The sequence below is a fragment of the Erigeron canadensis genome, chromosome 8, assembly GCF_010389155.1.
Source record: "Erigeron canadensis isolate Cc75 chromosome 8, C_canadensis_v1, whole genome shotgun sequence".
NCBI lineage: Eukaryota > Viridiplantae > Streptophyta > Magnoliopsida > Asterales > Asteraceae > Erigeron > Erigeron canadensis.
In genome coordinates, this window is record NC_057768.1 from 47,933,530 (window position 1) to 47,947,378 (window position 13,849).

At 31.4% G+C, this 13,849-nt stretch overlaps 1 protein-coding gene across 1 annotated transcript; it reads right to left on the reverse strand.

Annotated features, from left to right (window-relative positions):
* Positions 1-1,292: 1,292 nt before the first annotated feature.
* Positions 1,293-5,469, reverse strand: LOC122578513 (transcription factor bHLH157-like). The gene is made up of 10 exons (XM_043750487.1): positions 5,041-5,469; positions 4,265-4,354; positions 4,046-4,148; positions 3,853-3,894; positions 3,675-3,734; positions 2,535-3,557; positions 2,356-2,457; positions 2,134-2,274; positions 1,918-2,049; positions 1,293-1,833 (listed from the first exon to the last, which is right to left on the reverse strand). The coding sequence occupies exons 1-10, from the start codon at positions 5,148-5,150 to the stop codon at positions 1,642-1,644; spliced, it is 1,995 nt and encodes a 664-aa protein (XP_043606422.1). The 5' UTR covers positions 5,151-5,469; the 3' UTR covers positions 1,293-1,641.
* Positions 5,470-13,849: the final 8,380 nt, after the last annotated feature.

Below are 13,849 nucleotides of genomic sequence, written 5' to 3' on the forward strand. Positions count from 1 at the left end.
AAGATGAATGATAATGAAGATTGGTAATACTTGATATCTGTAGTAAGACCAAATAAACATTACTTTTTAGACATGTACAAGAAACATGTGCAGTGTAATAACACAGATTCATTGGCTGGTTGCATAGTTCAAGACTAAAACGGGACAAATAGTCGCATTATGTGGATCAAAAGAGGCAAAAACGATACTTTATAGACTAAACTTGCAAATTGAGAGCAAGCCCCTGATTTGGGTTATGCTCAAAAGCAAGTCTTCTACTTTTCACACTGTGTTTCATCCTTGGATTATTTTAAAGTGACATCTCTTTCAAATATTCCACCTTAACATATATTAGCATTATATCACCAATAAAAAGGCTGAATAAGGTCTTGTGCCTTTGTCCTGTCTACATCCATAGTAGGTACATTCTTGCAATTTCACTTTTCATATGAACAAATCATATTTTTTAACTTTGCTTTTTTTCATTTCTGATGGCTGAGATTTAAGTATATTTTCTAGCACTAGAGCACTGATGCTATCAAATAAAAAAAAAATACCACATGGCTAATACACATATAATTAAGGATGATTTTAGTGCATAAATTTGGTAGACGCGTCTTCTTTTTCATTTTTTAGGATATTTTTAGGCTGCATGACACGTCTTTACATTATTATATAGAGATGTTCTGGGTTGCATGCACGTTATGGGGACGATTGTCTGTGTTTCAATGGTATTCTGAGCTGCAAGAAACCTAATCTTATGTTTCTTTGTGTATTTACGTGTAAACATTGTGTGAAAGACTGAAAGTATTAACACTGATTCAAACAGCAACCAAAGCCCATATATACAGAGTGGCTATCAGCCTCCAATTGATATTGGTTCTATCTTGTTAATTTCACAAGTATGAAGAAGAACCTTACAAAGAGCAAGAACTCCAATAAACTGCTGCATCTGATATAAAACTAAAGCATATTTAATACTCGGTTTTTGGCAAATTTAATTAACAAACCATCAACATATACAGTTTTTAACTCTGGCCCAAAATGCCACTAGTATTGAGAAAACTAGTGCACTGATGCTAATAACACATGGCTAAAACATAACACAGATGTAAAAAACTTGGTAACTGCATCTTTTTTATAATTCTTTCGATAGCTTAGGCCAGATTTTATTGTCTTGCAGATGTTATGGGCAGCATGCCCATTAATGTTTCTTTGTCTTTTAATGGTGTTCCGAGCTACAGAAATGCTAACCTCATGTTTCTTTGTGATTACAAATGCCAATTCACATGTTTAAACCATACTCGCACTGATTTAAACAGCAACCAAAGCCTATATCGATATAATTACAAAGTGGCTATCAGCCAACAAATGATGTTGGTTCTTTCTTGTTAATTTCAAACTATGAACATTTGATTTCCAAAAACTACTTGAAAGAAACCAACAAATAACACTACAGAATCAGAACAAAAAACAAAGGACGAGAACCCCAAACCAAAGCATAAGAATCCTTCCTGCATTCATTCCAAAAACTTGACAAACCATCGACATCTTCATTTCTAAAACTCTGGCCAAAACCGCAACTCTATAGAGGAATATAACTTTCTGATCTTTCTAGAATACCAATCATGGTGAATGCTCATGGTATTCTTAGATATAAGGTTATAAGTTCATTCCATATCCTGTGTCTGCCAGACGTACAGGGATTTGCATCACAGGGTGCTGGAAATTGTTGTGTAGAGAATTCCCGGTTTGCATAATCTTTTTATCCAGATGAGCATCGTTAGACCCAATTGTTTGTAGGAGTTGAACAAGTGCTCCAAATATCTCATGCCTCGTTACATGTCTTTTTTCCTGTAAAATAAAATTAGATTATAAAAAAAACTTCTTACTTTTTCTCTGTTATTTTGACTTTTCCTGTGTTGTATAATTCATTACCTCAGCTTCAACTATAAAGTGTGCCCATATTTTTTCCTCACGAGATTCCATGATTCCCTTCAAGATGGTTAATCCAAAACCTCTGATTATGTCCACTATTTCAAGAAAGAACCCATGTTCTTCACATATCATCTGCACCAGAGATATATAGTTGATGCTATTAAGATTTCTGCAGATTAAACAAACAGAAATACATGTCTGTTCGTTTTAGTTTACCTCTACGAGCATTTGTCCCGGGGTACTGAGGTCCTCCACTATTAATGGACAGATCATCATTTGATTTCCCATTTCACATGCCCATGTCACACCATTGTTGTTTGGATCACTAGGGTATTTATTCTGAACAATGCCATTATGCTGAGAAAAAAACCTTATGTGTAAGTTACAAATTTGTGTTTAAATACTATCAAGCAAACAAAGAGAAAGAACTTTAATCACCTTCGTTTCATCAGCATGTTTTATTCTGTCAGCATGTTTTGTTACACTTTGCAAGAAAAGCATGTGTTTGATTGTGCGATCCAACAAACAGTCGATGCTCATCTGTATTAGTAATCAAGTAATTAGTAAACATAACTCTAATATGTTGTGTTCTAATTGTTGTGTTAAACATTACATACCTTTTCACCATTGGGGATGAGCTCTCTTAACTCAGCCATACGGTCCAAGATCATCTGGCGGTCTTTGGGCCGCGGGCGAGTCCCTGGTTTAGCTTTTTTCTTAGTGGGCTTCGTAGGTTCAACTTGCTTCTTAGCTTGTGAAATTATGCTTGAACCATCCATGCTATAAGCATCACCCATCCATAAACCAGGCTCTGATTTAAAAGTGGTCTCTCCCTTCTGCCCAAACAAGGAATTACCATTTCCTGTTTTTCTTCTTTTCGAGGCAGATGACACTTGATCGTCAACACAAGAGGTGGAAGTGCTAGAAATACCCTCAAAAAGCTCCCTGATCCCAAGATTCGAGAACAATCCTTTCTTTGGAGGAAGGGTAGCCAGGTCATTATCAACTATTTGAGTTGACTTTGACCCTTCTGAATTGTGACTGAAACCTGGATGATTTTCATTTATGACAGGTGTTACAATGTCACCTAAGTCTCCGTTACTTGTAAACAGGTCAACATCAGCTCCAGAAATAATCATAGGATTGACTTTTTCCTCAGAACTGATGTGAAGATATCCTGTGGACTGTGATAACAATTGATCATTTAGTGCCACATTGCTTTGTCCAGGAAACTGAGAGTACCACTGGGAGATATTGAAATCTCCTGGTTGGAAGAGTTCATCAAGGCTTCCAAAATCTGTTGGTAAGTCAAACATATCTTGCTGTGGTTCCTTGAAAGAAGTTAAACTAGAAGTAGTGCTCCATGGAGCACTATCTGATTGTAAATGTGTAGTAGGCTGAATATTGTCAAGAAACATCACTTGAGATTCTAGACCGCAAGAGAAAGATTGTGGTGGAAAAGCTAAAGAAGTTTGAATAGTCGAATAGTTGGCACAGCTTTGAAAATAGGGATCTTCAGACGATATCAAGGAGGCAAACAAGCCATTTGGTGAAGAAGATGAAATCGTTGGTATGTTACCATTAACAATTTCACTGAGCATTCTCTTGGTTTGATTTATGAATTCTGACTTCTCCGGAATCTGAACAATAAAAGAAATTCATTAGATCTGCATAATAAATATTTGAAGACAATTACTCCATATCCTTTAAAAAACTTTTTTTCTCCTGATAATTAAGACCATGCTTTGCTCACTAACCTTCTCAATGGACCCAAATTGTACCACTCCTTGTGGTTCCACAGGGATTGCTGCAATTGTCTGCAAGATGAAAGGTAGTTATCGATACGAAATAGGATCACTGTCTCATAAATAGGCACGTGAGGTACCACACTAACGTGGTACCATCGTAAAATTCAAGTTGAGCAAAAAGAGTTACCTTTATACCAGAGGAAAATTGCTGAAACAATTTCAAATCATCCTGCAATCAGAAAAATATGTTGTTATTACTCGGTAATAAAAATTATGGTTCAACATAACAACATATATCGAATGAAAGCTGTAAAATGAATCAAATATGCATGAAACATTAAGAAAGTATTGATCAAGCTATAAGAACAACAAACTTATACCTGAAACATATCCCAGATCGAGCCCGAAGAACTCTGTCCTATGTAATTATCTTCCGAGGACATCCAAAAGTGCTTCTTAGTTAAAGCAGCCTGTCCAATTAACCTTGAAAAAGTTTAAGAAAATAATTTACTATTAGCCTTGAAAGATTAAGTAACTACTGTTAACTTCAAAGAATTTCAGTTAGTAATATTAAACAAGATTAGCAAAGATGAGCATACCCTCCTCCAAGTATTGGTGCATGTGGAAGCAAATTATTAATCAGACCTTGCATTTTCTCTTCAAAATATGCATCTTGCACAGTCAACAATCTGGAATGTATAAATATAAAATTATATGCCTTTCAGAAAGAAAAAAAAAAGATGTACTATTAAAGATTAATTGTAATAAAAGTTAATTAAAATCACTATAGAGAATTAGAGATCACTTGAAGTGATTTATAAAAGCTGCAAAGTTAATAAAACCAAATCATTTCATTTAAAAAAGATTAATAAGAAGAAAAAAAGGAATTTATGAACAATAAAGTTGGAGAATATTCTTATGATGGAATTAATGTATGGATTTACTAAATTCAAACCACATTATGTGTAATGATGCTGACAAGATCTCAAACTCCAAACCAAGCTAAATTAAACAATTCATCTTGTCATTTTCTTAATACCAACTTTCAAGATTATTGGAAATAAACTAATTAACAAATGTTCAAAAAAAACTAATTAACAAACCTTGCTCCTAATAATAGAATAAAAGTAAAACCCCATTTTAGATAACATGAATATGCATATAGAAACAAATATTGCAAAAAATATGATCTTAGTATAACTGGTCAACCCACCAAAAAATTTTAATTATTACTGTATATACTAAACTACTAATACACAAAATTAACAAGAAGCTAGATATATACAAGTATTATGATGTTTAGTGATCATAAACAGCATATATATATATATTATATGTAATATCTATATATGTGTAGCGAAATAGGGAGTCATACATAGAATTTGGCTGGTCAAAGCTCCAGAAAACACCATAAGACCATCCATAAGAGTGACAAAGATTCTTGAGCACATTTTTGATAGCTGAATCTCTCTGTGTTGAGCCCATTTTGTACACACAATGAAAAAGAAACTATATCTTCACAAAGAACACTACTATATCTCTATCTCTGAAATTAATCAAAGTCTGCAACTAAAAGGATTCAATTCAGGTGTAGCTGCTGCAGCTTGTAGTTCTTCCACTAGACAAAGATAGCAGCAGCAAACCCCACTTACAGCTTTGGGAAAGTAATTTAATTTTGGTGTCTTTTTTAAGCTTACGTTTTTTTGTATGAGGTTTTAGAAAAGCAAAAGCTACAAATTTATGTTTTTCCAAAAATAAACAGATGAATGGTGGTTTCTGTTTTCATGTGTTGTTTGTTACTATAATATATAATTTCTTACACTGCCAAAAGGAAGAAAGAAAAGAAGAAGAAAAAAAAAAAAGTTTATTTTTTTCCAAGTTTTTTCGAAGGTTATATTAAAGCTAAAAAAAGGTACAAGTGTGTGTGTGTAAAAAAAAACTGCTATTTCTTTGAGAAAACAAAGGCTTATAAACTATAGCGTATTGAAGGGGGGTTTTGTTATAAGTCTGTAAGATGTAAAAATGTAAATAAATAAATAGAATTTAAGGTGGGGGTGGGTAGGTGGGGCCAAGGTGGGGGTGTTCTTTTAGGAAGAAAAGACCAAAAGAAAAACTCCGAGCTCAAAGGATAACAGAGATCGATCTCTCACAATTTGTGTCGTCGTTTAGTTTATGTGTTAATTACATAATGGATCTTTGGACTATGTTTCATTATTTGCTTTTTGTTAGTGTAAGATTTGCGTATTGTCTCATTAAGCTTGTCAAGTAATGCTTTTTTGGAGAAAATGTTTTAGGCTAGTGATTGTGTCATTTGACCCTTTTGTTTCCAATAATGTGAGATCTTTTGTCTTTACATGCATAATTCTACATTTCCTTTTCGAATTAACCATCACGAAAATCCCTATATATATATGTCATATAGTTTGTTGGTAGTGAAAGAAAAGACTAATATGGTTAGGCTTCAAATAATTTTTTATGAGAAACTAGTAAATTTCAAACGTTGTGTTGTCTAAATTGTCTTGTTGAAATAGTTATATATATATATAGAGAATAGAGAAAAGAGAATATAAGGTTGCCCGACACCTAAGCTTAGGTGTGGAACCTCTCACATACTAATATTTTATTATTTCTTGCTTAATGAATAAATGCATGGGCCCCATGATTTTTATGGATTAAAAAAAAAACAATATATGAGTTTAGATACCCGACAGCCTTATATTCCCATCCTCATATATATATATATATATATATAGGGAGACAATCAAGTAAGAACAGTTTTAAAATAAGAACGGTGAGAACACCTTAAAATCATCATTTTGATGCATTAAAAGTCCATAAAACTGACATAGTGCATAACTAATTATCATTATTTAAGTGTTTAACAACACATTGATTCATCAAAATCGAAAAAATCACGTTATATATATATATGGGTAACACTCCGGTGATAACACTCTTAAATTAAGAACGGTGGGAATACCTTAAAAACATCATTTTTATGCCTTAAAAGTCCATAAAACTAACATATTGCATAACTAATTATCATTATTTAAGTGATTAACAACACATTCATCCGTCAAAATCGAAATAATCATGTTTTTTGTTTTGTGCATCCATCTTGGATACATATTCATCAAAATGATGCATCCAGCAAAAAACGTGATTTTTTCGATTTTGATGAATCAACGTGTTGTTAAACACTTAAATAATGATAATTAATTATGCACTATGTCAGTTTTATGGACTTTTAATGCATCAAAATGATGATTTTAAGGTGTTCTCACCATTCTTATTTTAAAACTGTTCTTATTTGATTGTCTCATATATATATATATATATATATGCTCCCCGCCAATTAAGTGAATTAGAAGTGTTAAGAAGTGTTATTTTGCAAGATTTTGTTGTTTTACATATTGATTGTTCATAGGATTCTACATCAACAAAGTAAAAGCAAATATAGGCCATTTTATAGCCAAATCATTGCTAACTGGTATATTTTCTCAAGCTGCAATAACTCGTTTGTGTTACTGTTTGATTAGTAAATATTACAACATTAAGCTACAAATAAATCAAGTAATATCTCTCAATAATTACTTTAAATAAAGGAGAAAAAAAATACTTGTGCTTTGCAACGGTAATGGTAGGGTGGTAATGTAATGGCGGAGGTGGCGGTGACGGGGTGATCAATCTGACGGGCTCCGTCTTCGGATTTAAAAATTCTTCGAAAGTATATCGAATGACATTTCTAATGGAAAAAAATTAAATTTTGAGAACACCCATATAATTTTGATAATTTATCGATTTACGGTTTTTGAGATAAAAGATTTTAAAGGAATTATAGGAATAAAATGATTTATGGAGAAGAGAAAAAATAATAATGATTGAGATTTGAGGATAGAGAAAAAGTATTATAGTTATTTTAGGTAAATTTAGAATAAAGAGGAAGGACATTTTGGGATTGTAAATGTTGAAACTTAAAATTTAAACATAGGCTATTTGCTTTATAATACGAGAGAAAGTACCCGCGCGTTGCGGCAGTGCGATGGTGGGGGTGATAGATCATAGGAGATGATAGGTCGTAGAGTGTGATAGCTAAATGCCTTAGCCGTACGGACTCCGCTCCCGGATTTAAAAATTTGTCGAAAGTGTTGGGTTATATAACTATTATCAAATCAAATCACAAAGCACGCAGCGGAATATAAAATCTATGTAGTTAATTAATTAACCAAGATAGAAAACGTGTACCTTAAATTGGAGAGAATAAAGCAAGAAACCTTTATAAAAAGGTTTGAATTAAACCATTCTACGATTGCACACACAACGTTGGAATGTATGTATGCTAGTACTTGATCACGAACCGAACAACCCTTTGTTACTACCTCCTTAATTCGAACCAAACAAAAACCCCGAAACCCTTTTGTTTGTTGAAGTCAATCGAACCAAGAGAGAGAGAAGAAGAGATTTTAGGGTTTTAGAAAACCTAATGAATTGTGTGTTGAAAACAATTAGATTAGGTCTCTATTTATAGTGTTTAGGAAACTTGATGACCAAGTTTAGGGTTTTGAAACCCCTTAATCGACCCCCCCCCCCCCAGAACATTCTAGAGGGCCTCCTAATTGTTTCCTAATTTCAAGTCTCTTTCGTTAAGTCCGTTAGTTAAGTACCGTTAATTATTAACTCTTTTAACGGACCATCGTTAGTTTTTCGTGATCAAATTAATCAATAAATTACATTTAATATATTAATTAATTATAGTTACATTCATGTTGAGGTGTGACCCCGTAGGCTTAAATACTTTCCGGACATACGTTCATTTTACGTGATCATATTCTAACAGAAAGTATATCGGATGACATCTCTAATGAAAGATCCATGAAATTTTAAGAACACCCATATAAATTTTATAATTTATCGATGTACGGTTTTTGAGATAAAAGATTTTTAATTATTAGAGGAATCAAATGATTTATGCATGAGAGAAAAAAAATGAGTGGTTAAGATTTGAGGAAAGATGTGAAAATGAGTGGCTGAAAAAATTTAGCAAGAACAAATGTTTTATGATGTAGTAGAGATAAAGATAATATTTTTAAGAAAGTAAATGTTGAAACTTAAAATTTAGACAAAGGTTATTTGTTTTATAAGTATAGAATTATAGATAAATGAACTCTTTATCATGTAAGAGAAGAGAAGATGGACATTAATGACTTTGATATAATTCAACAAACAAATGACATTTGCCATTTATGAAAACAAATTTTATAATAGGCGACAACAAACTAGCATAAGCGGACGCGTGACTATAATCATTTTCATTGATACTATTATTTGGGGTTTCTAGCTGTAAGTTTAACTTGTCAAAAATGAAGGTTATACATTTTTCAAACTCTTCAAGAAAAATTGGAATAAAATAAGGTGATTAATTTATCATGTTGTGGTCTAAGACATGAAAAGACATTTTAAAGAAATTTTCAAAGAAAGTCATTCAGTGAAACAGGTTGGAGTTCTTCAGATGTTTAGTTGGTGGTTTCTTCTTCTCTTAGATATCGAGGGTGAGAGAGACTTTCTAGTGTGGATCCGGTTCAAACAACGTAAGTTAGATCATTTGTTACGGGCAAATGATTCAACCCTTTTTAAAAAAAAAGAATTTTGTTTGCAAACTTTTTTTAAAGTGAAGCTTTATTACGTATCTACGTTAAAATAGTTTCATATATTTAACTTAACTTTTGCTACTAGTTTTGTTCACATAAAAAAGCGTTAATATACATGATACAGCAATACCGAACAATATTAGATGTTAAAATAACACAAGAAACAATGCTAGTGGAATATGGTTTGGTTTGGGGACACAGATTGACGAATGATCAAGAAGTTACATTAACCGATAAGAATAAAATGGGTATATTGGAGTAGAGAATATTTCGAGAAGAAGAGTTAAAAGGAAAAGGTGAAAGAGGCAATAATAGCAAGATTGATAAGTGTCATTGGGAAGTGATGATAAATAGGTGGGGAGTGGCTCAATAGCTGTGGTCTGTGGGGTTTATAGGGGTGCATTTTCTGACGCTATCTCCTGCCATTTGCCGGAGTCATACCTTGGTCTTCGTAAATTCCATTCCAACTATCACTAACAACCATGCACCACCGTGGCACCACTCACATGGATTCAAGATACTGGAACACCAATATACGACTGTTTGAAACGCGGGTGGCCATTAGCACCATGTTTTTTTATCCATCTACCATTTGATACAACTTTAATAACGGACTGTACATACATAATATGCACATGATTGATACATCGATCAAAAGTTATGGTACGATTATTAATCCCCATTAGCTTATCCCGTATTAGGTTTCATTTTTAAAGATGGAAAATGACAGATCAACTAAACAAATCAACATAATACGAGTAATTAACTTAAAGTTTTCATCATATGATAAATATATTCCACTCATTTTATTTCTTTGATGAAAACACTTGAAATAATCATATAGTTAGATTGATTTATCATTTTTCTGTAAAGATAAACAGATAGTCAAGTTTTATTTTAAATATATTTGAGATCTTTAACTCAAATGTATTTAATTTCTACCTATAGTAAATTTAAGTAAGTTTAGATATCTGATATCTCGATAATAAAGATTTATTAGTAAATAGAGTTAAATTGAGTGTCTATTCTGCAAAGATGTCTCTAACGCGAATCCAATTAGACAACGTATATTAAACTTTCCGTCATTCGCGAGTATTTCATACCTTTCAATAAAAAGCTGAAACATTAAACCAACTAACTTAAGTGAATTGGTCACTAGTTCGTTTTAAGATGAGTCAGAGAGAGGTTTTATATAAACTCAAAATCTTAAGTTCAAGTCTAGACAATGTGGTTTTTTTTGTTCGAATGGTTTAATTAAGGGGATCTGCTCCTCGAAAAAACTCTCTAAAACAGACACAATTAGAATAGTATTTGATAAAACTCCTCACATTCGCAATTCACACCTTTAAAAAAAACTATTTCAAACATTATTATTGCAAAACATATCTTTGAACATGATATTTCCACCAAAACGTCTTTTTGAATCTTCTTTTAAATCATAAAATATGCACATTTTTATTTTCTCTTCTTAATTTCTCATTATATTTACCGGGTTATGATATTGTAAAAAGAAGGATAACTGTGTTTAAGAAGATATATAAGACGTAAACATCCTCGCCTTTGGAGACAGAGGTCATGGGTTTGATCCTTATCCCATGCAAAGGTTGGAGCACCATTTAGGTAGAACATGGAAGCAACCTCTCTACTTAGGTAGAGGTCCCATACACCGCCGAGGCATTGGGGTTCAAAACTCGCAGAAGACGGCATTAAGCAGTTTCATTCATTCTTTCTTTTTAAATAACTTTTCATTCACAGGACTAGAAAGTAGAAGGTTGAATCATTTTTGTGGATGCAACACTTAGATAATAACACCATCTAAATCATTGTTTTTTAGTTACATTAACACTATATTCTTAAGTTTGAATTATAAAAAAAAGGAAATGATTGAAAGTTATGTTATATTTCTTTCAAATCATCTCAAAAATAGAAAGAAACTCTTTTAAACAAAATTAACTAAAAAATCTTTTTAATTCCTTTCATTTTATTTCATTTTCATCCTTAAGTTAAACTTAAAAACACAAATTATTTTACAATCTTTTATGTTATTTTTGCTTTTTTTTTCCTTTCAAAAAACTCAAAAACGCAATATAAACATTTAGCCGATTTACGTCTTACCACCTATACCATCATGTATATTTGCAAAACTCCAAGTTATTAATTAAGCGTCAATGTCCGAATTTGAATATCAGACTTTCAAAGAGCCAAGTTAATTTTATACTTTTTTTTATCCATTAAACCAAAAGCTTATTAGCTACATGATTATATGCTAGAATTATATATGAATTTGTATTTGAGTTCATATGATTTATTCTAGCATATCTTATGGTTTACAACTTGCTGATTTCTTTCATGTGTTATTCCTCCACTTTATATCTTTTATTTTCTTTTGTTTCTCACTAAAACCATTTTTGTTATATTATTCATAATATAACTAAAAAAGGAGGTTGGGGTACACTTGACACTCCTAATCCCTCTCATTTAGCCTAATATTTCCTCATTATCAATCCTCTATTTTTGTAATATTTACTTAATAAATGACCGACCATTAATAAAATATCTTATAAAAAAATCTTTATTATTATTATTATTATTATTATTATTATTAGGAAAATTATCTGTTCTGCAGACTTTACTTAAGCTTAGGTACTGTCACATTAAAAAATGTTACAAATTAAACCTTTGAATTTGATAAACATACATAACCCCCTCTGAATTTTACATAATCCCTCCTGCTTTACCTAAGACGAGAGCAAGTACCCGCGCGTTGCGGCGGTGAGATAGTGGTGGTGATACCTAGGTCATAAAATGTAATAGGTTATAGGAGTTGATATGTCATAGAGTATGATAGTCAAATGCCTTAGCCGTACGGGTTCCGCCCTCGGATTTAAAAATTTGTCGAAAGTATATCGAATGACATCTCTAATGAAAGAGCATGAAATTTTAAGAACACCCATACAATTTTTATAATTTATCGATGTACGGTTTTTGAGATAAAAGATTTTGAATGAATTGGAGGAATAAATGATTTATGAAGGAAAGAGAAAAAAGATGATTGGTTAAGATTTGAGAAGAGGGAAAGAGTATTATAGTTATTTTAGGTAAATATATAATAGATAGGAGGAGCATTTTGGGGAAGTACTTAAAATCAATATTGAAAATTTCAAGTTCAATGTTGAAAATCTAGGAGAAGTCTGCTTTATAATATAGTATAGATATGTACTGTATGTTTTACATAACCTTTCCCCATTATTATTATTATTATTATTATTATTATTATTATTATTATTATTATTATTATTATTATTATTATATATACCACCTAGAAAAAACCCTCACATATTATCAACAAAAAAAAACCTACGGCAAAAAAAAACCCTACGATTGACTATCCAAAAAGTTTTTTATTTATATGCTTTGTTCATATTTAATCATTATTATTATTATTTAACATTGAATTTTTATGTTATTGTTATTATTATCTCTATTAATTTAGTTTGTTGTCCATTATAGGTTCATTATGGTTTCTTCTTCAACAACAAAAAATAAGACCACATTAGCTCATCTTGAAGATCTTAGGCTAACACATATTAACCATCATCTACGACTCCGTGTTGTGCATGTATGGACTGTTTCGGAGTGGAACAACCCGAAGAAAAATCAAAATGTTCGAGATGGTGTTTGTTGATAAATTGGTATGTATTTTTCAAATTATATACTCTACACTTTTTGTTCTCTTTTTATTTAACTCAAGTTGGAAAAAAAAAAGGGTTAATGATATTGATTAAGTTGGTATGTATTTAACTAGAATCAATATTTATATGGAGTTAGTTTTCGTATGTTTCTTCTTTAATTTTCGTATTGATTAAGTTGTGATATTGATCATATATATGCTCGAATAATACCATTATTGTGTAAATTTTTAATTCGTCTATATTTAATAGAAACCAAAAGAAATTACTGTTTGTTCGCTAGCTTTTCGTTACATAAGAAAAACACTCATGAATTAGCTTTGACTAAAAGAACATCATAAGTTGTCATCAAGAATCAATTTACTAAGAATATATATAGAGATTTATGAAGGAGAAGTTTACCCATCAAGAATTAGTAAGCTTTGATTAATATATTAGAACTACCCGTCCATTGGACAGGTCTGAGTACTAATATATAAATAAATTTGTATACAGTTTTTTCATAAATTTTTTAACTTATAACAAGGCTATAAGATATTTGTAGATAGGAAAACTTAAAGTACGTTAATTAAAAAAAACAATTTCAAATCGACACTTTGGTTCAAATTTCATCATCAATTCTTTAAATTAAATGTCCAAGTGTTTTAAACATCAACAAAGATGAACAATAAGGTAAAGTTCATGCTTATCACCGACTTTTCTTCCTTTTTGTAGTTTATTGGATTCTCCAAGTTGACTTTTCGACACAAAAAAGAAAAGATACGAAATATGCAAAAAGAAAAACAAAAGGCTATATTTAATCTTATTTTATTATAATAACTTTATTATTTATTTCTTTTTATTTTCT

Bases quoted from the DNA above. Each gene is read 5' to 3' on its own strand.
- LOC122578513 (XM_043750487.1), bottom strand. From the start codon at position 5,150: ATGGGCTCAACACAGAGAGATTCAGCTATCAAAAATGTGCTCAAGAAT. The intron at 4,149-4,264 runs GTATGCTCATCT...AACTTTTTCAAG, and splicing joins GCACCAATACTTGGAGGAGG to GTTAATTGGACAGGCTGCTT. The intron at 2,050-2,133 runs GTAAACTAAAAC...TCTCTGGTGCAG, and splicing joins CGGGACAAATGCTCGTAGAG to ATGATATGTGAAGAACATGG.